Raw genomic sequence first — 27,066 nt, forward strand, 5'->3', positions numbered from 1 at the left:
TTCCTTCTCGGATAGTGTGGTTTAACCTGATTATGCACTTATTACAGCAATTAGCAAATGAACATAAACTAAAATGCTCACTTTACCTTCATAAACTTGGACAATGGACACGTTGTTGGCCCCAAAACTGGTGCCCCTTTCGGTATTTCTTTAATTTCAATTGCTGATGGACAAATTACAAGCCGAGATTTCACAATCTTCTTGGCTGATTCAAAAGCCCCTTACTGTTCCAATAATTAGCAAAGCATTCGGGCAAATTGCCCCTTGACTTTCACCCAAGACTTGCTCTAATGGAACCCCAATTGGTCAAATGTTGCCCTAAATTCACAATAGATGGGCTAGCATCTGAAATCCTTAGAATTCCACGAATTTCCGGTGCTGATTACAGTGTACAATGCCTTTGATTGATGGCACGGGTCCCAAGGTGGTTGCTAAATCCTAATTACTGCTGTAATTTAGGGTTTACAGCAGTAAACTCTTTGCTGTCCACCAAATTTGGCTGTACTCTGCTTCCAATGATTGAGAATTACTGAGAATGCTTGAGCATAGACTGGAGGAGATGAGAGAATGCTGTAGAAAGAGAGAAAATCAGCTGAAATGTATCTTTTGATTTGTAGCTCTGATGACAAATCTGATGGCACCAACAGCTTCAAAAGGGGGGTAAAACACCAGCTCAGCTCAACTGGTGAGCCCTCCTCTCCTACCGCCTCCTCTCTTGAGGCGGAAGAGAAAACCTGTTGCCCCTTGTCTTGTCCCGGCGCGCGATCAGTCGTCGTCGCCTCTCAGAGCCAAATCTGATCACCTCCTCTCCCCTACCAAGCTCCGAACGGCTGTGGTTGCATGGGAAAGTTTTGCCAAGTGGCAGCCTTCCTAATGCATTTTCAGCCATTAAATTAATTTTTCAGAATTAATTATTTCTGAAAATTAATTTCAGCCCTTTGACCTTGCCCAAAAATTAAACATGCCCATCTGTAATGAAACTAGCTAGGCCATTTGCAACTTGGAGTGGTTCCCAACCTCTGTTGACCCTTAGATTAGCATTAATTTATTAATTAATGCTAGTCCCTAGTGTCACCGCTGACACTTAATGGCCAAACAATTGTCCTAGGGTCCAACCTGGCACCAACTGACTACCAAAACCCACCTGGCATAACTTAACACAACTTTTGCCTTTAACACCCACTACATCCTCGGGGTCCTTGGCTTGTTCCCATGAAATAACTGCCATGTGCATCACATGTGCTAAATAGCCTTGCACATTTAATTAATAACTTAATCAAATGTTACTAGCAAGATTAAAGCATCTCAAAATTTCATGTCCCTGTGACACAGACTGCTATCATGCTAGTGCGAGAATCCTGTCTTTTATGCAAAGACGAAGCACATACAGGTGAAGTATCACTTTATCAATGATGTACTTGACAACAAAAGCATTGAGCTCTGCAAGGTACATATAGATGATAATCTTGCAAATCATCTCATGAAGGGACTTCTAGCAGAGTGGTTCCTCATTGCCGACAAATGATAGGAGTCCGATAGTATGTGTATTTCAGCTTTGTACATACTTAGACTTCTAGCAGAGCAGTTTGCTTATTGCTGACAAATGATGGGAGTCGGATAGTATGTGTATTTCAGCTTTGTACATACTTAGACTTAGTTGATTCTTTTCTCGACCTTCAGGGACTTTGCCTTTAGGTGGGAGGTGGTTGGGAATAACGGGCCACTGTGGTTTTTATAGGTGCTCGGGTGTGTTCACACCTTTGCACTTGTACTTTAGTCCTTTACATGCTTACTTGCTCACTTTCTCACTCTCTCTCTTCGCAATCGCCATTGCCTAACATTGAATCTCCACTGCTTGTCAAACATCACGACATTTGCATCAGTTGTCATTACGAGTCTCACTATGGCAGTTTCCATAGCAACTTACCCTCATTACTTCATCACTCACCTCTTCTATGCCATCATTGGTACCCTTGCCTTGCAACGGCTCTTTTTATGAAGGATAAATGCTAATGTCTTGCTATTCATATATTACCTTCAAAAGAAAAGAAAAGAAAAATCTAAGACTCTTTAAATTGGGCTCCTCAAAAGAAGGTATCTATTGCCTTTGTGATTATGGTAGGCCCTTGGCAACCCATCTCTTGGTTTGATGCCTAGGTTTCTTTGGGGTGGGACCTTTTTGGTACAAAGGAGGGTAGAGAAGTGACTCTCTCTATGTCTTGGGACCCTTTTGGGCCTAATAGGAGGTGCTGAGCAAGTAAAATTAAGGCATGCACTAAGTAAAAATGATTTTGCACTGTTGCCAATTTCATTGTTCTTAAAACTGCCCTAAAGCAATTAATGCTGATTACTATTAATAAAAGGCTTTATGTTTGAACAGAACAAATGCCAAAATATCCTCTATAACTAGAGTCCATTGTGGGCATTCTTCATCTTCTCTTGATCATTCATCCTACACCTTCAACATTTAGCTGCCTATCCTCTCTAGTGCCATACACCTTTGTTGCTGCCATCATCAACTGGCTATTGCCTTGCTAGAGGACATGCCATCCAGTTGAAGAGTGCAGCTGCCCAGCTGGTTGCCATCATTTTGGAGCTGTCATCAGCATGCTGGTCACATCCACGCCCTGGTTGTAGCTGCATGTTTGCTTGGGACTTGGTGATGTCATCATCTGTACTCGCTTGTGTTATTAGATTGATGGACTTGTGTTTTTTGCCCACTAATCTGTGTGTTGCTGATCTACAATACCAAGCTTCATCTCGGAGGCTTGCATTTTGCTCTATTTGTTGCTACCCATAGAAGTTAACCCACTCATACTTTGAAACATGTCACATCTGAAACATTCTGTTTCAGCTTGAAATGTTTCACCCTTCGGTATGTCCTAAGTGAAATACCACATCAAATAATATAATAATACATCTAAATTATATATGTTTAGCAAATCTGTATTAGAAATTGTCGTTTTTTTCTTGGACTGGAATGGATATGTGAAACACTGCATATTGAAACGTTTCACTAGTGAAACATGTTTCATGTTTCAACCCTAGTGAAACATGTTTCAGGGTTACCATGCCCCCTCATCATCATCAGCTTTGGTGGACTGCTGCTATGCTATGGCATTTCAAGATTTGTCATGTGTACAATACTCAGTGTCTCCAACACCACCCTTATAGCTCACCTCATCCCCTATCCTCAAAACATAAAGGTTTGCGGCTCTGTTGTATCATATTCATTCATCATTCATTTGGGCATCTACCAATTGTGTTCTGTTATTGCCGTATGTACTGCGTCTCTCTTTCAGTGCCCTAGCAAATCTGTACATGACCTATATTGGATTGCTGCCACCGAATATATGGAGGTTAGAAATTTGTATTCAAGAAAGTAAATTTTGCATCCTAATTAATTTTGCTGCTGTTGCATTTTGGGATACATCACGAGTAGGACACAATCTCGAATCAGTTCTTGGCATCTTGGACCCCACACATAGCTCAAATCATCCCCCTCCTTGCCTCACGAATTTTTGAGGTACTTGCTTTATCATATTCTCTCATATTCATTCATCATTCATTTGGAGGTTTTATAGATTGTGCTCTATAGATTGTTTTTTCCACACCCTCCTTGAGGCCGAATCATCTCCTTCTCCATATCTTCCTACTTTGTTTTGTTTTGCAAAATGAAGGAGTTTTAAAAGGGTTTCTTTTATTTAAAATGTGAAGGCTGTTTTTTTCTCTTAGTCTGTGTTTTTTCTACACCCTCCTACTTGCACAGTCCTCCTCCTCCTCCTCCTCCACACACTCTTCTTGAGTCCTCCACCTTCTCTTCTACCTTGGGCCTCTAGCTAAAGTGAAAATGCCTCCCCACACGACTTTCACTCATGGATATCAGTTTTTACTTTTACTTTACATTATGTATTATATATGCGTTATTATGTTGTAGCCTAAACGCATTGATTTGTGCTAATATATAGTAATAGTAATTTTAATTACTATGAATGACATTTTTCGAAACCTTGAAACCTCAAGGTAGCTAGCAAAACGAAATGTGAAATGGCACCTCGAAACATGAAAGAGGATGAAACGATTCTGGTGACTATGATTTGCATATGGTCTAGGATTAGCAGTAGCCTTGCTAAAGATTGACAAAATTTAAGTAAGTGATTTGAGTCCACTCCTAAGCAACTATGACTATTGAAATTAGATTCTTAGCCAAGAAAAGACCTTCTTGCTAGGTTTTGCGTTTATGTTTTGTGTGATGGGCTTAATCACCGTGGGCAAAGGGATAATTTGGATTATTCTTCCTTATGTGTGGACCTACTTTACATGTGTGGACAGGCATTTTTATTGTGTTTGTGTATCGCATCTTGCGGATAGTGAGTTCTTATTATAACACATTGTGGTGTTTTGGTTGGGATGCTAAACTTTATCCTACCCTTCTCACAAGGCAAAGAAATCAGGCCTCACACACACAGTGGAAAAGAGTTAGAACAAGATGTTGGACATATGGGCATTCTATTTGAGTTTGTAACTGTAATCAGAATAAAATATTGACAGTGAAGCTGTAAAGGATCAAGAGCAACACTGGTAATGCCAATGTTGGTGACCAAGTCTTGGAGTGCTTGCTTATGTATTACTGGTATTGTCACTGTTGGTGATAAAGTCTTGGAATGCTTGCTTGTGTTGGCTGCAAAAGTCAAACAATTCATTTGTTTACTGAGATGAGGCTGTGTTTCAGCTGATGAACTGGACAGGCTTATATTTTAGCTCTTACAGTTTAGTAATTGAGTTTTACACTAACTACGAAAAATTATTTGGCAGTCTTCCTACGGGTTTGTTGACTATTACGATCACCGGCTTGCTGCAGCTGCTATTTTCACTTTGAACGGAAAACATATGTATGAACTTTGTTGAACTAAACACTTCCATATTTCTCTAAATTGCTTAGGCTTTGGGTGAATGATCTAGTTGTAACTTGTCCGGCTTTGTCTCAGATTTAGCCAAGCTATCAAGGTCAATTGGGCCTATGCTAGTGGGCAGAGGGAAGATACTACAGGTATTATTGAGATTTGGAGGAAATGTGCTGTATGTTCCATTTTGTTCTAGGAAAAACTGCATTGACTGCTAATCTCTAAAATATTTGACTAAGAACAGATCAGCGAATGCTGTGTGTTGTGACAATTAGTCCAGGCTTAGGATTTACACAGTAAAGGGTATGTAATTAACACTTGGTGCTGCTAAACACTTGGCAAATTGGATCTGTTTTCCCAGGTCACTTCAGTATCTTCGTTGGTGATCTTAGTTCAGATGTCACAGATGCAGCTCTTTATGCATTCTTTAGTATTTACCAAAGCTGCTCGTAAGCTATTGTAATTCAAATTGGACTGCATAGTTGAAAACCAGGTCACAAGTTATTCGTAGTGCTTTACAATTGTTATATCTCACAAGATATCTTTCTTGTGCTGAATGGTAGGGATGCTCGAGTAATGTGGGATCAGCGTACTGGTCGCTCAAGAGGTTTTGGTTTTGTATCTTTCAGAAGCCAGCAGGTGTGTAATGATGCTGTCTAAAGGCACTAAATGCCACTTGAACTTTGTGCTGAGTAACTCTTGCCCTAGATGAAACGCACATAAGATTTGTATTGGATCTTTTCTTATGTAGTGTCTGGTTTTTAGATATGGCCTGAAAATATCAAAATTGCAAAGTGGACTCTCTATAATTCAAATTGAAGTGATTGGTTTTGAAGAGTAAGACCTCAATGTTGGTGCTATTAGAATCTTGATCCAAGATCCTTACTTATTAAAACAGGAGTGATAGAGGGTTTGCTTTAATTTTCTTGAGTTTCCTCTAAACACGATGGATGGAAGTTTCACTTAAGCTTTCTCTCCTTATGACACTATCGAAGCTTAGTCAAGTGTCTTTTGTTCAACTCTTGCTCTACTATTCATTGAATGTGGATAGGTTGTTTTTTGAACTTGATTTTGGAAAATTGCACAACCTTGAATTTTTTTAATGTTCAACTAGGTATCCATTCCTTTGTAATAGATCAAAGATAACTTGAAGTTCACAATGCACAAGTGCCAAGAGAACATCAAAGATAACTTGAAGTTCACAATGCACAAGTGCCAAGAGAATATTGCAACATTAGCAAGGGATTGCAAGGTGCGTTTAGTAAGGGTGTTGGTGCTCGATATAGCTACAACCTTATCTCTATGCATTAGGGCCTTTTACACTAATTTCTAATGCTGTCCTTAGCAATATTCTTAAGGTTGAAGCTAGGGAAGCGACACTCGAGTGAGTAAATTAACTCCCATTTTTTTTCCTCAAGGCAATTCTCCCACCTTGATCAAATACTCCAGAGAAATGGTTCAACATGATAACTTAGCCCTTTGGTCAAAAAACAAAATTAGGTTGTAATGGAATTCAACAAGTTGTATTTGCTAAGTATAAGACTTCCTTGACCAGGATTATGAGTTTATCTTGCCTCAAGTATTATTTGAAATGACTTACTTGGGCCATGGATGTCTAGTAAGTTCAACTAATATGATATGTTACTTATCTTCTTGGTGATTTGGTATGGTCTACAATACCTTGTAGAAAACTGGTGGCACTTGTCAGTGCTTTCCGATTTTGACTCTTTTGGTATCTTTAGGGACACCTACATGCATTCTTGGATATCTTGAGGAGTATGATTTTGTTTATTCACAAAACACAACACAAGCTTATGATGTTTTGATGCTCTTTTGTAATTGTGAACATCTTTCGTATATTGTACAAGAAATCAACAAAGAATTGCATTTTACTCCTTGGAGTTCCTTGGTAGTTAGTGGTTTTTACTTGTAAGTCGCTTAGTACTAATGTATATGTTAGCTCAATATGCGGAAGATAGTGCTTCTACTTGGATTGGGAACGGGAGATGCATACATGTAGCATATCCTCCATGATCAAGGGTGAATGGTGTAAAGAGGTTGCGACAACGTTACCATCAAGGTCCAAAGGTGAACAAGTAATCGTGGAAAGATGGTAGTTGGAGGGAGAGAGAGAGAGAGAGAGAGAGAGAGAGAGAGAGAGAGAGAGAGAGAGAGTTCACAATGTTTGCTCTCGTAGCAAATTACATGCTATGTATGCATTTTGCATTCTAATGGTTGGGATGCTTTGTATGCTACAGAGCATAAGAGTTGCAAAGAAAAAATTGCACTGTCATGGTTTCAAGCTCTTTTAAGCCAGTGTTCTCAGAGGAATTCATTTTGGTGTGTTGCTGATTGTCCATGAGAAGTTTCAACCTGTGTTGATTAAGAGGGATGTGTCTAGTAGATTTCTTGTTCTTGATATTACTTGTGATGGGGAAGTAGTGTGGCCAGTTGGTGCATATGTTTCTAGTGATGGCTCTAGTCATTGCGAATTATGGTGGTAGCTACAATCATGCCTTTCCCTTGGAAGGCTTGGCCTTATCATGGGGGATTTTAATATATGTGTGGATCCATCTTACTCTACCTCGAGACATGGATTGATGAACGGGCTTGAATGCCAACATTGGAATACTCTTGTGTTAATGGTGAAACTAGCCTTCCTCTTCGGATAGGGTGGTAAATAACATGATTAAGCACTAATTATAGGAAGCATAAAATTCATGTAAACTAAAAATACACAAATTGCCACTTTAATCTTGGGCATTTGATATCGTTTTGGCCCCAAAATTGTCACTCCTTGTAATATTTCTTTATCTTATATTGGAAATGGAAGGAGTTCAACTAAGATCCTTTGATCTCCTTTGCTAATCCAAGTACCTCTTGTTGTCAAAACTGATTAGTAAGCCTCCAAACTAATTTTTCCCTTGGTTTGCTTGGGGATTGGCCTTTACCTTGCTCCTTGAAAGACAAATTCAGCCCTAAATCTGATATTGGCTAGTTGGTCTATTGAATCTTCATGAAATTCCTCAATTTCAAGTATTGGAATTCAAGTCCTAGGCTCTCAATTTTGAGCATGCATTTGAAGGTGACTGTTAAAACCCTAAACTTTGTTGTAAATTAGGGCTTACAGCAAAGATTTGATTGAAATCTCTTCCTCTAATGGCTCAAACTGTTGAAAAATGTTGAGATAACTTGAGAGATGACTGGGGGATGAGAGAGCATGTAGTAGAGAGAGAAATTTCAGAGTGTCATCACGAGAAATGTTAAAAAGCTATTGCTACCTTGCTCAAATTGCCATGGAAGTTGTCACCTATAGTGTAGGATCACCAAAAAGATTGCTGCTCCCTCTTGTATGCTATTATTTGCACCAAAATGACTTTGGGCTGTTGTCACTTACTCTTGGAGAGCTCTAAACTACTGTCGCATGTTGTAGGACCGATCTCTAGTGGCTACAAATTGCATCAGCAACCTCTCCTTGCTCTTAAGTAGCCTCCTTTTCTCTCACAATGACTGGAATAGACTTCCACAAATCCCTCAAAATATTTTTTCCACTTGCATGAGCAAGTTTTGCCAAGTGGCAACTTTCTAATCCCATTTTTTAGCATTATCTACCTTATTATATTAATTTTTTGGAATATTAATTTAATAATTATTCTAGTGCTCAAAATGCTAATTTCACCAGCCAATAATTAAATTAGCCAAGCCAATTTGTCTTCTAAGTATCCTTGAGCAATTATTAGTCCTTAGATTGGCATTAATTAATTACTTAATGTGTTGTTCCTAATGTCACCCCTTACATTAGCGGCCAAATAATTGATCTAGGCCAAAGTCTAACGCCGGGTATCACCTAGTACTTGTCAGACATAACGTATTACAACTTTTGCCTTAGGCACCAATTGATATCTCAAGGTCCTAGGTCCCACACTGTGAAATAATTAACTTACATCTCATATGTTCTAGTCGCATTAGCACATTTGATTAACTTTTAATCAAATGCTAAGCAAAATAATAAAATTTCATGTCCTCTTCACAAATGGTGTTGAAATAGGATCTACGGTTTTAGTATTTTTTGGTTGACCATGGTTATACCTTTCATTTAGTGTAACACTTGAAAACTTGGAGCCGTTTGTATTGCATGTACGTTATGCATGATGATTTGTTTTTGCCATAGGTTTTAAAAATTTAGGTTTTGCAATGCTACGTGCTCTCTGATCACTTTTTTTAGTGTTTGAGATGTTTATAAGCATTGTGTTCATCCTTTTCGATGTTTTTTGAGTAAGCTACTTGTGTGCTTTAATTCCTCCTTTCTCCTGTATGAAATATTTAATAGCTATGCGAGACAATTATTGCATTGGTTCTCATTAGATCTTCCTTCTAATGGGGCTATCTCTCTTGATTTGTTGATCTATAATGTGGAGATAGATTCTAGGCAATATGAAATATGTCATTCTATGATTGGTAAAAAAAGGTTACATTTTGCGGAGTGCACCTAGCTTGATGTATTTTCTTTTGATGGATTCACCGTAGGACCACCTTGTGCTCTCTGTCTCTGTGAGACAATTAGAACTCATTGATACCTTTCAAAAGCAATCGTATTAATATGCTAAAGATTGGTGCTCCATTAGAGGGCTTGCAAGATAATAATTGCTAGACCCACAAAGTCTATCGTGGTCTACATATGACTTGGAAAAATGGAGATATCGGAGCAATTCCATTGGTGAAATGGTTATTGATCCCCAAGCTATTGTGCATATGTGTAGGGATTACTTTATGAATTTGTTTGGGTCGCAATCAACTCTTTTGGACATAATAATGGGGTCTTTATGGCATATGCAACTTGGCTTGCCATGCATTTGACGATCTATGCTAATAGGTTTGGATGATGGGAAAAATGTTGATCTTTTTTATGGAGGGTATCATAAAATTCATTCCCAAAGTGCATCCCCTTTTGCTTTGAAGCATTAGAGATCGATTTCCTTGATGGGTAGTGTGTATAAGATTCTTATGAAGTCTTGGCTAATAAATTGCACGAGTACCTCCTAGATATTACACATCTTGCACAATATGGATTTATCAAAGAAAGGAATATTTTGCACAACATCTTGAATGTCCAAATGGGGATAGACTATGCACATTGCATTGGTCAGGAATTTGCTGATAATTCAATGGGATTTGGAGATTGCTTTTGAACATTTGGAATGATTCTTATTGTTTCAACTAATGCAGTTGATGGGATTCAGCCCTAGAATGTCTGGATCGATTTATACTATTGGTTTGGATGTTTCTTCTATTGTTTTGCTCAATAGAGGTGTTATTGAACCTTTCACTTTTTGCAGATGCATTAGGCAGGGTTGTCATGCGAGTGCTTTGTTCTTTGCTCTAGCACTCGTCCCACTTTGACGATGTTGTCTTGTCTAGTGGCTAATGGTGAGGTGGTTGGTCTTTCTCTTCCTTTGGCAGAACAATGGGTTGGCCAAGCTTTCGCTGATGATATTATTGATAGAGCAATGGAGACATGGGACTTGTTTGCTTTTGCTTTTAGGGCTTTGCATTAATGCTTCTAATCAGCCCTTATGAGTTGCATTGTGTGTGACCTGAATTCATGTGTCATGAGGACATGTATTTTTGCAAGCCTCGCTTAACATTTGGATCAATTTTTAATCTCATGTTTAAGTGAATGTTGCACATGCGAGGTGCAATTGAGGTTACTGCAAATTAATGAGCTTGAGATCGGAGGAAATCAGTGGATGTCAAAGGAAAAAGTTGTATTCAGTTATGTGGCATAGATACTAGGTGGTATCTGGTGCGAGTTTTCTTTGCTGTAAACCCTAATTTGCAGCAAAAATTAGGGTTTAGTAGCTTCCTCAAGAAGTGTGGCCAACATTGAAGACTCCAAGTCTTGAATTATTCAGGGTTGAAGGCGATTTTCAGCAAAAATCAAGTGTACCAGCCAGCCATCAAGTTTGTTGTATTTCCACTCTTCTCAAAGTGGTTGAAGGCCAATTGATTGCCTGAATCGGGGGCAAAATCAGGTTGAAGACTTGTTCTTGACTTTGGACAGCAAGGGGAGTTTGGATTGCAAAGGGGATTGGAGAGAATCCCATTGTAAATCAACTTCTACTTTAATAAAGCTAAAGAGATACGGAAAGGGGTGCCAATTTTGGGGCCGACTTGATGTCCATTGTCCAAAGATTAGTAGGTAAAGTTTGTATTTTCAGTTTTGCAATAAATGCTTAGTGCTGTAATTAAGTTGTGATTAGGGAATTACCACCTATCCATTGAAGGAAGCTTGGTTACATCATGCCTTAGGTTGGTAAGGTGTGATATCTTAAGATACTAATTGTAGACATTTGGACTATCCTTTGGGGGTAAATGTCTTGGGTAAGAAGTTGCTCCATTGGGGTTTTAGATGCATTAAAGATATGTTTATGTATTGAAAATCGCAAGCCTTACCTTTCCATGTACATTTGAAAGTTAAGTTGCTGAAACTGTCATGTTACCAATGGTTTCACATTATTACTTTTTGTGCTATTGGGGCTGTTGGCACATATGGACTATGCGGTTATCTTTCCGTGTACATTTGAAAGTCACTCAAACTATCATGGTACCAATGGTTTCACATTATTACCTTTGTGCTATTGGGGCTGTTGGCACATATGGACTATGCGGAATGCATTCATTTTTTGTACGACTTCTAGAGTACAGAGTTATATCGCCTGTTTGAGAGGCCTTTTCCATTGGCAGCTTGACACTATTGCGCTAGCAGATATTCTTCCTAGACAAGATTTGCTTCTGTGGCACATTGTAGTTTCTTTGGTCTTCTTGGCGGTTGTATAGACTGTTTGTGCTTCTTATCATATTGTACTTTTGAATTTTGTGTTTTTAATAATTGATACAAAGTTTCCTTCATGAAAAAGAAAACAAAGAGGGAGGGAGGTGTCAAAATAACATGTATGCTCTGATACCATGTCAGAATATGTGACGATGCAGAGAGACAATAGGGTTTGCGGGGAGAAACACAAGTGTGTGTATGGCAAACACTAAGAGAGAACAGAAACTTGGAAACATAGAAGAATGAGATGATGAAGCATTGAATCATGCTATATGAAGAAAAGTTGATATAGTGAAGCCAAAGCTCTAAAGATGATTGCATTGTCTTGTTTGAATTAGGCAGCAGTGCTTGTGGGAATCTGCATAGTGAAGGGAGTGAAACTCAGTTCTCCGGGTAGTGGGCTATCAAAGATGTATACCGATTGTGAAGGACAACTGTGGAGGGAGCGGAATGCAGTCCTTTGATGCCATCGGGGGGGGAAGAAGATCACCAGCTATCAAGGGAGCGAAGAGCAGTCCTTACGTGTTGCGAGATGGGCCAGGCAGCAAAATGCTAGATTGAAGATGACATTAGAAGCCTAGAAGCTGCAAACGCAAGGGGAAGGAGCCTCGAGACCGCAAAACACAAGTGGTAGGGGCTGCAAACCTGATGCTAGGTGCCTAAAGGCTGATGCCAAGGTGGAGAATGTTGACGCCAAGCTAGGGATGATGATACTCGGTAGAGGGATGGTGGTGATACCTAGCTAGGGAAGCTCCAAATGCAAAGGTTGATGGCACTTGAAGCTGAGGGAGAAGATGGTGGAAGACAGCCACGAACCACAAACCACAACGTCCAGTGGAAGGGGTGTGAGGGAGTGGAAGGGTTGGAGAGATAAGGGAAGGGTGTTTGATGACGGAAGAAGAGTGGTGGAGAATGACTGAAGAGATGTGTGGGATGAATGGAGAAGTGGCCTATTTATAGGCCTCAGCTGTCTAGGGTGGCGCACCACTGAGTGGGCGCCCACTGATAAAGTTCCCTGAATGAGGACGCCAACCTTTTTTGGGACTGTCAATGCTAAACCCTAACTAAGTTGGATAAAGTTCACATAATGAGGCCAAACATTTAAGCGTATGAACGATTGGCAATAACCTATATGTGGGGTCTAGCCCATCTAGATATTGTGTGCCTAATCTGAAATGTAGTAGATTGTGTGTCTTGACACAAGGTTGTACCAGTAGTGTAGTCATTGGCATTCTAATGAGTTGCATAAGATTGATCTGGATTGAGGATCTGCAACATTAATGCATCCGTAACAGCCTGTCTTTGAAAACATATAGTACAAAGGGAAGAATGGAGGTATGTAATAGTGCATGTGCGAAACTTGAAAGCAACCATTACTTCAGGTGCTCCAGGGCTGGTTGTTCATCAGGTATATATTCATGCGCTACACAATAAGGATACAAGAGGATACTTCCCAGCTGTCTTGTACCACTAGTCCCCAATCCTTGGCTGTTATGTTTCATCCGTTTAAAAGTAGCACTAGGCTTGAAATTGTACATGACCTAGATGTTTTATTGATTTATATCCAAGTGCTATTACAATGAATTCATATGTGACCTCTTTCTGCTGAAGAGTATGATCCTAAAAACCTTTCCATTGTTGGATTTTGCTTGCGACTTAAGATTTGCTATGTTGAATCAGCCCCCTAGGTATTGGGACTCCTACTTTTAATTTTCCTCATAACCCTCTTTATTCTTTGGGTCCTGCATGTCATCGAGTCAGTCTGCATTGATGTTATTTCAAAAACATGGAGGCAAATTTCTTGTTGTTTTCTGGCAGTTTTGTCAATCGGACTGGATGGGTCTTTGGATTCTTGCATCTATATTTTGAGGAATTGTAGTTTCCATTTAACATTGTTTTGCAATTCATTTCATGTTTTAAAAAAAAAACATGTCAGTCATCAATCTCTACAATAAAACCCTGAATAAGTTCACGAGTCCACGGAGCACTCCTCTCTTCATTTGATGTTCCGATTGGGTTTCTAGAATCAAAGATTGTATGTCATTTACACCTCCACAGGCATAGAACATTCTCTCTTCAATGAAAGCTCTATATCATAATTTTTAAAGTCCTTATGTAATTTGATGCAGGATGCAGAGAGAGCTATTATTGAGATGACAGGTATGAGCATTATGATTCATTCAAGCCAATTGTTGATGCTCCTGATGAATTTTCAATTGTCTTCTGCTTAATGCTCTAGTTTAACATTGTAGTTTGCTGTTAGGAAAATGCCTTGGCAGCAGAGCAATCCGATGCAACTGGGCAACCAAAAGTGGAACTGGGTCGACAAACCAGGCTGAAGAGGCTTCTGCAGCTGCAAACAGTTCTATGAATTTGGATGTTGATGTCCCCTCCTTACTATCAAATACAGTTTCTAGAACTAATGGTATGATTCCTAGGTGTAGCATGTTTGGATACAAAGGGAGTCTTGACATGCGTTCTAGACCAACATGTGAATAGCTAAACTTATGTGTCAGTCACTATGGTGTGGAAAGTGCAGAAATGCAACAGGAGGCAGAACCAGCTTCTAAAGATGCACCTGAAAATAATCCTTTGTGTACTACTGTGTATGTCGGAAATCTCGCTCATGATGTGAGTATCTAAGTTTAAGTACATTGTTCTTGATTAATTGGTTTTGCCCCTTGTCAGGTCACTCAGACTATGTTCCAACTTTTGGTCTTTTTGTTTAGATCACCCAAACTGAGCTTCATCGGCATTTCCATGCACTCGGGGCAGGTGTGATAGAGGAGGTGCGTGTTCAAAGGGAGAAAGGGTTTGGTTTTGTTAGGTATCGGACACATGCAGAAGCTGCGATTGCCATTCAGGCTGCAAATGGGAAAATCATTGGTGGAAAGTCGGTGAAGGTACGCTTGTAGCATGTGCTAAAGCCAATCAGAAACTTGAAAAAATATATGTGATTTCTGTTTGAATGCTTAATATCTTTATGACTGCTGAATATGTTTGCAGTGTTCTTGGGGTACAAAGCCAACTCCACCTGGCACATCATCTGCACCTCTTCCACCACCTGCACCATTGCCATATCAAAGTCTAGTAGCTGGTGGAGGTTTGAGCCAAGGTTACTCGGCAGCTGACCTTTATGCTATCCAAAGGCAATTAGCGCTGGGTGCTGGAGCCCTTTTACCTCTACCAAGTCAGGGCATGAATATGGGTTTGACAGGCATGAGTGTGGGCTCCAGATCGGGCTATGACAGTCTGCAAACAGGTGGGGGGTTAGGGCAGGCTCAGATGCTGTAATATTTATAGATGATTATAGTGAATTTCCTAGCCTGAGCTTGTCTGCAAAAGCAACTGCAAGTATGAGTAGATCCTTATAATCAGTATGCTGAACATCTTGTTTGTAGAGCATAAACAGTTTAGCTTATGTCAAAATAGGTAGTGGTATATTACAGAGGGGAGGCCACTACCACACACGTGGGAGGCCTGGGTTTAACTAATGTGTTTATACTTAACATGTCTCGTGAGCTGATTCATGTTAGGAATTTTTGTATCTTATCTTTAATACAAGGCATATGGCTTCAAAATGTCTTCTCCAGAGTGCTGCCACATTGTAAGATAGAACTTTGGTTCTCAATACATCATTTGATGCAGGCATTGCCATTTTAAAGAGTCTAGTTGTATAGTGGCGTAAAATTTTCGGTTGCAACTGTAAAGTTGATACACAGGCAGAAGAATCTGTAGATCTTCAGTTAGATGTCCAGCTGCTCATCTGCAAAATGTCAACTAGGCCTACAGAGGGTTGCCTCACGCATCAATTATGTGTGGACGAGTATATTTATGTATCTTAATCAGATATGGTGCCTTTCCAGATGTTTCATCAAACAGCTCTGAGAAACATGAAATGAATTTGGGAATGGCGATGATTTAGGAGAGCTATTAACTCATTTATTTTTCCTTTCTGTATTACTATGAAGCTGATACTGTCCACATTGCCAATCAAGATTCTTTAGCTTAATTCTATGATCCGAGTTCTCGCTGCTCACTATTCACTTTTGTGCTTCTCAAAGCCCAACACATGGCATATGTGTGCAATAATGCATTGTCAAAGCACAGTATCATTAGTTTTTAAATAACCAGTGAACAGATCTTACCATCTCCCTCGTCATCTCTCATCTCAAATCTGACCAAAGCAGTCCAGAGCTTCTTCCAAGCCAAGCTAAGCATATCCAATCATAAGCACATTCCAAGGGTCTAGATTGTATATCCTTGCACTTAGGCAGCATACTAGGGATGCATGTTCAGCATTGTTGATGATCATAATTATTAGTAGCATGAACATTCAGTAACCCTATCCATGACATGTACCTTTATGCCCTTCTCATTTGCTCATTTGCTGCCCAAATATGCTAAATTAATGTCCGAGGAAAGGCCACCTAAGCAGCTTGGATCTTTGTTATCATGGAGCACTGCTATTAAGCCTGAACTCCAACTCTGATTAGATTGTCTCCATCCTCCGTCCTTGCAGAGATCATGAGCTCAGCTTTTAATTTTCAGTTCTTTTGGGTTCAGCAGATGCCAATCCCCAATAGTAGTATGACAACAATCAGGGCTGTCCATGCTCTGTGGTGCGAAGCAACCTTAGTGTGATGGCAACAATTGTGACATACAGCAGACCAATCCCATTTCCTCTGGATAATTCCTTGATTGCATGCACGGCAGCAACTATTGGATTACAGTGACAAATTATGCGACACTTCTGAGAGGGTCTATTTTTGACATCCACAGGCTTTTGTAACCTTTTCTTAATGGCCTTTTATAAGGCCTTACATTTTATCTCCCCTTGGTAGAAATTTCCAATTGAGAAAAAAGTTGTATTTCTTTCATGACCATGCTTCTTAGCAGGCTTCCTAAATGCCACAGTTGAGATCATTGGAAAGTGATTTGATAAACTGAAATCAATCTGCATGCGAAGAGAAGAAAATAGGAGGCAATGGAGACTTCTTTTGTGACCTAAAATCTGTTAGTTTGAGTGCATAGACCATCTCATGGTACCTGGCAGTTGTGAGGCTAGATACTCTCAAACCTGAGAAGGAAAGCTAATTGAAGATGGCACCCAAGAGATGTGTGGGTGTGGCAGGACAAGCCAAGGTGGCTATTAGCAAAGCACCACCTCCTCCTCCGCAAGACTTCTAGGTGCCCCTCATATGCTAGGCTTCAGATAACAAGTAACTTTCCATAAAGTGTATAGGAAAAATCTGACCCTTAATTTAATTTCTAAAAATGAGACTCATAATACTCTTCAAATTAATGATACTCTTGGGATTAAAATTCTAGATGTTTGTGAACTTTAGAAAATAACTATTTTTTAGGGGAAGCCAAAACACATGCCAAAACGGGCCGACTATCATTGCATAGGTGATTTGAACACTTCATTTGAGCAAGGAATATTGTAATCATAAATTGTCTTGGATTGTAGTGAATCTCTTAAAACAAATTCTGCTAAGGCTCCTAGAAAGCAAGGAGGGGTCTCTAAACAAGACTTGACATACTTATGTAATGGAGCCCTACACTTCCAATCTAGAGACATTGAAAAAGCAACTCAATTGTACTACATAAACCACAAGCATCAAAAGGGATACCTGTGGTCAATCAAAGAGAGAATCATCCCAAGGATTGGCAATTAAAGTTGGTTATTGGTTGAGTATAAGGGTGCAAGTTGAAGGGAAGCTTAGATAATCATCCCAACGAGAATGTTATCCCTCGTTCCAACTTCTTGCTTGAAAGTAACGGGAGATGATAGGGTATGGTGATGGGATGACAAAGAAGATTTGGCTAGATTAGGAAAATCCTAATCATTCCACAATGTGAGGGCTTGTCCACAGCTTCATAGGCAACCCCTCCCCTCTTGCTTAGCTTGCTCTTCAGGTGATCTAGTTGCCATGAATCTCTTCAAAAATTGTGATGCCTTGCTCATGCCTAATTTAACCCCTTTGTATTAGTTGTGGCTAGCCCTTTAGGTTTTTGTTTGTCATCTCTCCTTTCATGAAAAGTGTTGCTACATTCTTCTTTTCCGATCGTTTGACTAAGTGAAAATTGTTATTGTTACTCTCTCTAATCAATTTGTGGAGCATTCGACTACTTAAATTAGTCATCTTCACACTTTAAACAATTTGTGGAGTAATTGACTTGTTTTGGGTCTTGTCGAAATTGCATTTTCTCTATTTTGATTTGTTTGAGATTGATTGAAATTGTGGTAGCATAATCAGGGGGAAGTAACAATTTATGAAGTAGCAACCTTTTCATGGTATACGACCAACCTTTTGCATGTAAATATAGGTCTATTAAAGGCTTTAGAGGCATTTTTTTGGACTATTTGTTTAATCATTTATATTATCCCCCCTTATGCTAAGGCTATCCTATTTAATGTTTTCCATTTGCATCTTCATTAGATACTAAGGTTTAACCCTTCTCCCTATTACTTATGGTCATATCAAATTGGTTCTCACACAATGAATGTTGGTGTCATTTGGAAGTAGCCAATTGGCAAGTGTAGTCTCCCAAAATTATGACCTTGCATTTCTTATGGTGGACCCTAGTCCTAGCTCAATCTTTGTATGATTATTTTGTTGTGTTGAGAAAACTCGTTTCTTGTTTGCTATTTCTACCAACATCTTCGAGCTTGTTCGATTTCATTGTCTAGTTTACTTGCACGCTTGGATGAAATAAATGAATACATACTATCACAATCAATGAGTACTTTGAAAGGAGAATCTTAATGGGTTGTTAGTGTTTGGATGACTCAAAATTGTTGGTTTGATCCCTTGTTGTTTGGTGGGGCCTCGATAGTACTCATCTATTTCTCCTTCAAGAGAAGGATCCTACCCCTTTCTCTTCTTTAGAATGGACTTACATGGCCGCATTGCATATCCTTTGCCTCATCCATATGTGGCTTTGTTGGATGAAGCATTTTTAGAGATGAGTTGTTTCTATCTTCCCTTCTTTTGTAACTTTGGTCATTGGACTTTAAAATGTCCCAATTCATTGCAATTGAAGCACGCTCTCTCATCATTATTCTTGTTATTCTAGTTAGGGGCAGTGGTGAAATCACTTCATCCTTTCTTTGTTTGAATTGACTTTTTGTCAAAATGGATTCTTTTGAGGAAAGATTTTGGGCCATTACATTGATGGATTGGTGCCAATAGTTTTGTCTTGTGGATTTTTTTGGCATGGACCTTAAGTAGTGTCTTTGCTTGAATGAGACCATTTTGTAGATCACTAGGATGCATTGCTACCACTTGGGCATTCAAAGGAGGATTTTGTAAGTGCGTGTAACAAAAAGAGGAAAGTGAACACAAAAAAGAGGCAAAGAGAACGCACGAGAGAGAAGGAACAATGTGATAGCAATGGCTAAAGGTACAAGGCTACAACAATCATCCTCGACATGCAACTCTACATGTCAATGTGGATACCAGATGGTAATAGGGGGATGAGAGAATGAGGAGGACTCGTTGATCACGAAGGATCAATGATGGATAATGGATAATCGAAGTGGAAGGGTAGGCTAGTCGCCTATATATAGGCAAAAAAGAGGAAAAACCCTAAACGTGGTCTAACATTGAAAAAATAGTCAAAAGTGCACAAAAAGGATTGCACTAATGTGCCCTCCATTTAAAGTGTCTAAAACACAAAATGACAGACAAATACAATGTTAGAGCTCCTAATACTCTTATCCGACTCAAATTGAGGTAGGAGATGACCACAAAAGACACACGATTGCTAACACTCCCTCTCAGATAATAGATGTGGCAAAAGGCCAAAGGAGATGCAGATCTGAGGGTGGTAGGAATAGTGCCAAAGCTAATGTAGTCCATCGATGAAGAAAGCGAGTCAAGGAGTAAGACTCCCTCTTCATATAAACATCTGATCAAATGGAAGGCCACCAAAGGAAGGGCAATGGATGCTATGGGGGATCGTGTGGTTTGATATCTTTCAGACTAACCACCATCTTATTACTCTTTCTTATTATATTTTTCAAGGGCTTCTAGTCCCCGATTGGCATTAATGGCATCTCTTGAGTAGGTGCCAGTCCTACCCTCTCTCTTCGCATCCAACAAGCTAGATGGGACAAACTGTCGTTTATGCTCGTGTTGCATGAAGTGTCTCCTCGATGATTGTGACCTTTTGGATTTTGTTTTAGTCCCTATAACCCAACCTACTGTGGATCCTCATAATGGTGTGACCGCAAATTCGGCAACTCTATGGAATCAACAAAGCTTGCTCCTCTCTCTTTTTGAGTTGTACAAATTCTGTGCTCGTGCATGTTAGACATCTCCGCACTGCTACAGAGATTTGGAGGAGATTGGCATCTCTCTTTCGAATCCAAACATTTGGGCATTGCTTATCTCTTAAGTTGAAGCTATGACAACTTTCTATTGCAAATTCCCCTATGATGAGGGATCATGTCCACAAGATGGAGGAGATTCGAGATAAGCTTTCATTTCTTGGTATGGACATTTCTTCGAAGGACCTAGCTGTGACACTTCTCTCACATCTTCCGTCACCAACCTATGATGTGTCCTACAACAATCTTCTCACTTCTCATAGTCGGAAAGACTCTCACTTGGGTGAAGCTCGTCCCTTTCACTCTTGAGTAAGATGCGTGTCAGAGTAAGCTAATTTCTTATGGAGCTCATGCACATGACCATACTATTGCGGCACTATCTACAAGTACAGGACATGCCAAGCATAAGAAAGGAAAAAGAAAGAAGTCGGAGTCATCTTTCAACTGCGATACAGCTTTTGTGGAGAAGTGTAGAGGATATCCCACATGCCCTCAGTGTGGGAAGACCTCGTACCTCAAAAAGAAGTTGTGGAGGATATACCCTCATCTTTGTCCAAGAGCAAAGGGTGGATCTACATCAGAGTCGTCGTCTACCTCTACTTTATCACTCGCTATTTCCATTGAGTTAGTGTTTCTACACATTTATCTCGTGGAGGAGCCTTCTTTGCTTGTCTCGACTTCTGAGCAGCCTTAGCTCTATAACAATGGTGCATTGGGTCCTATGACTCCCTAAGGTGATTTGTTACAAGATCGTCACTACTTGTGACACTTCTTTGGTACCTATTAGTGGTGTTGGCACCTTGCCTCTATTGTTTGATAGTCCATCAAGCTTCATTTTCGAGGGCCTATATGTTCCTAACTTGGGCTTCTCTCCCCTCTCAGCTCATGGCCTTCTTATACTCCAGACCCCTGAGCCGACTGTCTTTGTTGAGGATTCTTCTACATGCGCCACTTTTATGATAGGTCGGTAGGAGAGGGGGCTATCTATCCTCCATTTCCCTTCCTTTGTGTAGGGCCCTTCAAGGCAATTGTCTATTGTTGCACCCATTCCTAATTATGCACCATCTATTCCAAAGGTCTCATTGCATCCCCCACCATCTCCTCTAGTGGTTTCCTCATACCTCCTAACCATTTCAAAGGGGGATGATATTGGTGATGCGACTGTGGATTTCTTGGCTCTTTGTGTTTTAGAGGGGGCTTTGAAAGTTCGTGAGGAGTTGCTTCAAGGTTTCCACTCTACTTTGGGCCTTTCTTGTATGCGACTACCCCTTTTCTTCGTTATCCAACTACCATTCTCTATCGATTGGCCCTTGGTCCTTGGTGTTTCTATGTGGCTTATGGTGCCTTCAATAGTTTCTCACTACCCTCTCATAGTTGGGTTAGAGGCTTGGCTCACCCATTCCCAAATGGAGTTTTTTGGAGCGACTCCAACTCCCATACGTGGCTCGGATACCATGTGAGAGTATGTAATGGAAAGAGGAAAGTGAATACAGAGAGAAGAAGGAGACAAAGAGAATAGAAGAGATAGAAGGAACAATGTGACTGCAATGTGGCTGAAGGTACAAGGTTGCAACAATCAACCCCACCACACAACTCTATGCATCAATGTGGGTGCTAGATGGTAGGAGGGAGATGAAAGAATGAGGAGGGTTGGTTGATCATGAAGCATCAATGATGGATAATGGGTAATGAATGTGGGAGGGTAGGCTACCTATATATAGGTAAAAAAGAGGGAAAACTCTAAAGGTGGTCAAACCCCTAACAAATAGTCAAAAGTGCATGAAAAGAAATGCACTAATGTGCTCTCCATCTAAATTGTCTAAAACACATAAAATGACATACAAATATAGTGCCAAAGTCCCTAATGTCCTCATCTGACTTAGACTAAGGCTCACATGTAGGAGATGACCATAGAAGACACACATGATTGCTAAAAAATTTAGGCCTTGGTAAAACCTACCACTTGATCATCAATATGCATGATGGATGGTACATTTTAGGTGTGATAAAGCATGAATAGTTTGCTTCAAGGGTAAGCATCTATGCATCATATTGAAAAATTCATTTATATTGAGAGATTTGTATAATGGAGACAAAGATCTCCCTCATACTGGCTTCTTGATCTCTTCTCAAGTGATAGAAAGTTCAGAGGTTCCATTGTCCTTATTACCATTTCTTCCACCATGATCAAGCTTTCCCTATTGAATTTACCTTAGCTATCATTTCTTGGTTGGTAACAATGTTGCGAATTGCTATGAAATAACCTTCCTAGACTTTTGCATTGGTCTCCACATTCTTTTCTTTTCCATTAAGCTCACGAGGCTTGACTTGCAAGAGAAGAATTTTCTCTCTTGCACTTTGACTAGGTTGGGAGACTACTAAGGTGCTTGGATAAGGGTTTAGCTATATTAAGACTTTGCAATTGAATAAGCACTCTTGGTTTTAGTATCAATTTGCACAAGAGGAGAATTTTATTAAGAAAAATCAATAATAATATATAAATTGTTCAATATTGAACTACAAAGGAGATTCAAGGGATTGGTTTATGTAGGTTATTACAAATTTTTGGTTTCTTAATTGTGTAATTTGCTAATATTTATCAGGTTATAAGTAGGGAGGTTTTAGGAAGATGTCAAGAATCCAATATTGGATAGGCTATTCTAGAATCCTTCTTTCAGATAGATATTTCTCCAAGACCTTGAGATCACAACTTTATGAGGAGTTCCCACTCATATCACTCACTGATAGATATCTTCTTCAACTTGAACTTCTCCATCTAATGGATTTGCTTGAGGATGGTTTCAAGATAGACCAATGGACTCGTATCAATCAAAGGAGACTCTTGTCCACATGCAATGGTCATCTGTGTAGAGGGGTGACAGACTTAGGGGATTCGCTATATGTAGACCCTCTATATCATGTGCATTCAAGGACTATTTGAAAATACCCTTATCTATGAATTTTAATAAATCACACATTTTCTATTCAATTTATGGATAACCCATTTATATGGTACCCTTCTATATGTAAAAATTGTGTAAACCAAGTGTTTAAAAACTACATTATTTTGAATCCACATTAGACACTCATATATTTATGATTGATCCTCCCCTTGGAGGTGAGGGATTGTAGATCCTTTCAAGGATTATCATAGATTGCTTCCTCTAGTCATATTTTATAAAGAGTGTTGCCAAGGAATACAACTTTAATTCTCTCCATCCTACTTGTTGTCTTATCCATCATCATAAGTAGCCAAATTGAGAGGTGAATGGAGAGTTCTCAAGCTTGACAAAGAATGCTAGATATGGCATCCAAGAGATGCACGACTAGAGTGGAACAAGTCATGCTAATGACTACAAGTGTCACTCCATATTCTTCTCCTCATGCCTTCCAAGTGCTCTTCATATGCTAGGTTTTGTATAAGAAATAACTCAATTTAATGCAAACTAGTGCATGCATAGGTAAATGGGAAAAATCAGTAACCTTGATCCTTGATTTAATTGCTAAGATTTTGACTTACAATACTCTTCAAGCTAACAAAAAACCTAGGTAGATGCTAATGTAATTTAGAAAATAACTCTCATTAATGATGTTATCATTGAGGCTCTTGATCCCCTCCCACTTGTGGTGATTTTAAGAAAGTGACTTAAATGAGTGGCCAAATCAGCCCCAGCTCCTCCCCTCAAGTCTCCATTCCTGTTTAGTCTAGCAGTCAACTGCGGTTAGCTTTCCTCACAATGCTGAATCTTTTCAAAGCACATTGGGATGGTACTGTGAAAATTTCCATTCCCTTTGTACAACACTTGTTGGTGACATGAGACCCAATTCCTTTCTTATGCAAAGATATCCAAAGTTCTATTGAACTCTCGGTTACTGTTTGTATCGAGCAGCTTTATTCTTCTTATTATGAAGAAGTTTATCAATCCAAAGAAGAATTGAATAAAGCGAATAATGAGATAGCTTTTGCTCAAGAAAGGTTTTTTGATCTTTGTATCCAGATGGTGCAGCAGACTAAGATTATTGATGCCCAAAAAGTGGAGATTTCTAGTTTGCAAACTCACTTAACTGACACTAAATCCCAAGTGGTTACTGAGTGAGGAGCAGGATAGATTGTTCCAAGAGTCTCAAGAGCTTAAAGCTTTGATAGCCGCCTAGACAAAATAGCTTAAATAAGCTAATACCACCCTAGAACAGAGCAGCACTAAGATTCAACAACTTAAGGAACAATTGGCTTAGTCCTGTTCTACTTTGCAGAGTCCTACTGTATAGCCGATTCCTTCCTTATCCCCTGTGGATTTCATGATCCTTCAAACAAATGCTACCTTATGCCCCTTATTCTAAGCTAAGGTGGAAAGACTTCAGTCTAGAATGGATTTATTGTGGTCTTCATTTGAGCATTTTCAAGAGTTTGTGAAAGGGAAGTGGAACCCAGGAGGAAGAAGCTTGGTGGTGAGAGCTATGGCAGATGGAGAGCAAGAGTAAGAGAGAGAGTGAAACTCAAAGTGGGAACTCCAACAACCACAATGTGTGACTGGGCCTTTCTTTATTCAAATTGTCACTAAAAGAATAAAGAATAAGTGACTGTGATGGGCATGGCCACTGCAGTGTGTAGTGGCAGGTACTATCAGTGCAGTAATACACGGGCGGCTAGGTGGAGTCACCTTTACCTCCAACAACCTCCCACTTAAAGGAAAATATGCCCCAGTGAGAGAGAAAAAACAAAAGATAGTACAATGTGTACACATGTACAATAGGATGAGGAAAAAGACGTCATCTCATCCAATGCCCATTAATCTCCTGAGGAAGGCAAAGTGCTATGTAGTGAGGCTCTTCGTGAGCAAGTCTGCAGGATTTTGCTCAGTCGGAATCTTGACAAGGTCAACAGACCTATCCTCAACGACCTCGCAAATGAAGTGATACCTCACCTCAATATGTTTCGTCTTCGCATGGAAGATCGGATTCTTGGCCAACTGAATGGCACTCATAGAATTCGAATGCAGTGTAGGCATATCATCTATGATACCAAGGTCTGCAATCAAATGGCCTAACCAGATAGCCTCTTTCCAAGCCTCTGTGGCTGTAATATACTCGGCCTCTGTAGTAGAAAGGGCCGTACACTTCTGCGCCATGGACATCTAAGAGATAGCCCCTCCAGCATAAGTGAACACATAGCCAGAAGTGGACTTTCTACTATTTGCATGTCATGCATAATCAGAGTCAGTGTACCCCACGACTCCTGTATCCTGGCTGCCATAGCAAAGACACATATTTGTTGTGCCCTTCAGGTACCTCATGATACCCTCCACGGCATCCCAATGTTTCCTGCCAGGTGTAGCCATATAACATGCCACAACCCCAACTGCAAAAGCTATATCTGGACGGGTGGCTATCATGGCATACATAAGACTACCCACGGCTGATGCATAGGGAATCTTGGCCATGTCGGCCCTTTGTTCATCTGTCTGCGGACAATCGGCCTATGAAACCTTCACATGAGAAGGTAATGGACTACCAATAGGCTTAACATCCTACATATGGAAGCGCTCAAGGACTTTATGGATGTACTCCTTCTGTGACAGATAGAGTAGTCCGTGAGATCTATTACGCGTAATACGCATACCAAGGATATGAGAGGCATGTCCCAGATCTTTCATCTCAAAGCTCTTCTTGAGCTGAGCCTTAAGAGCATCTAGCTCCTCATGAGCTGTCCCTGCTAAAAGGTTGTCATCCACATAGAGTACCAAAATCAGTAAAGAACCGTCACGAGCTTTCTTCATGTACAAGCATGGATCCATAGCACTGTGGCTGTAGCCCTATGACTGCATGTATGTATCAAACTTATGGTACCATTCCCTAGGTGCTTGCTTCAAGCCATATAGACTCTTCTTTAGCTTGCACACTAGGTATTCCGTGCCAGGGTCTGCAAAGCCCTTAGGCTGCTCCATGTAAATTTCATCATGCAAATCCCCATGTAAAAAAGCCGTCTTGACATCCATCTGGAACAAGTCCAAGTCAAGCTGTGCAACCAAGACCAAGACTAAGCATAGGGTGGTCATCTTGACCATAGGAGAAAAGACTTCATCAAAGTCAACACCATGCTCTTGCTTAAAACCCTTAGCAACCAATCGAGCCTTGTATGCCGACTTGGGGTGTCCAGGGGTACTTTTCAGCTTGTACACCCACTCGTATGGCAAAGCCTTCTTACCCTGAGGCAAGGAAACCAAATCCCAAGTCTGATTCTTATGCAATGAGTCAAGCTCAGATTGCATAGCCCTCTCCCAAGAGTGACAATCACCCCTGTGTATAGCCTCATCATAAGTGAGAGGCTCTCCTACATTTGTAACCAGTACATTATCCATAAAGGGTGGAAAACGGTGTCTATCTCTAGTAGAATGCCTCAACCTAGGCTCTGCTGCCTGATTGCCATCCTGTCTAACATCAGCATGTCTAACATTTGGGCCAAGAGCATCAGGTGATGTTGCACGCTGTCTAGCTGGCCGTGGAGCGAGCTGAACGGAAGCAGGAGGCTCCTCTTGAAAGATAACTATACGTACCTCAACCACTTTCTCAAGCTGCATATGCATTTTATCCTCATGAAAGATGACATCATGGCTGCGGATCACTTTCCGTGCTTGCGGATCCCATCGATGGTAACCCATCTCTCCTGCATCTCCATAGCCAATGAAAATGCATTTGACACTTTTAGGATCAAGCTTATTGCGTTTGTCTTTGGGCACATGATAGAATGCCTCACATCCAAAGACACGCAAATGATCATAAGAGGAGGGCTTGCCCACCCATATTTCCTCTGCAACCTGAAAGTCAATGCCATTGCTAGGTGACCTGTTAATGAGATGCACTGCAGTAGTAATTGCCTCAGCCCAGAAGTGCTGCAGTAAGCCAGCCTGGCTAAGCATGCTACGAACCCTTTCCTGAATGGTCCTATTCATGCATTCAGCCATATCATTCTGGGGAGGGGTGTAAGGGATGGT

The 27,066-nt window shown here is 40.2% G+C and overlaps 1 protein-coding gene across 1 annotated transcript in view; it reads left to right on the plus strand.

Annotated features, from left to right (window-relative positions):
- LOC148038019 (oligouridylate-binding protein 1-like) overlaps positions 1–15,317 on the plus strand; it is a 40,625-nt gene extending 25,308 nt beyond the window's left edge. Inside the window, exons 4-12 of the mRNA XM_087668001.1 lie at positions 4,816–4,892; positions 4,989–5,050; positions 5,266–5,353; positions 5,468–5,543; positions 13,866–13,896; positions 14,000–14,161; positions 14,276–14,367; positions 14,466–14,639; positions 14,743–15,317. Of these exons, the coding sequence (XP_087524127.1) occupies positions 4,816–4,892; positions 4,989–5,050; positions 5,266–5,353; positions 5,468–5,543; positions 13,866–13,896; positions 14,000–14,161; positions 14,276–14,367; positions 14,466–14,639; positions 14,743–15,030 (1,050 nt within the window). The 3' untranslated portion in view covers positions 15,031–15,317. The remainder of the gene's footprint in view (positions 1–4,815; positions 4,893–4,988; positions 5,051–5,265; positions 5,354–5,467; positions 5,544–13,865; positions 13,897–13,999; positions 14,162–14,275; positions 14,368–14,465; positions 14,640–14,742) is intronic.
- The last annotated feature ends 11,749 nt before the right edge of the window (positions 15,318–27,066 follow it).

Source organism: Lygodium microphyllum, chromosome 3 (assembly GCF_053477565.2).
Source record: "Lygodium microphyllum isolate KBCC chromosome 3, Lygodium_microphyllum_v1.1.10, whole genome shotgun sequence".
NCBI lineage: Eukaryota > Viridiplantae > Streptophyta > Polypodiopsida > Schizaeales > Lygodiaceae > Lygodium > Lygodium microphyllum.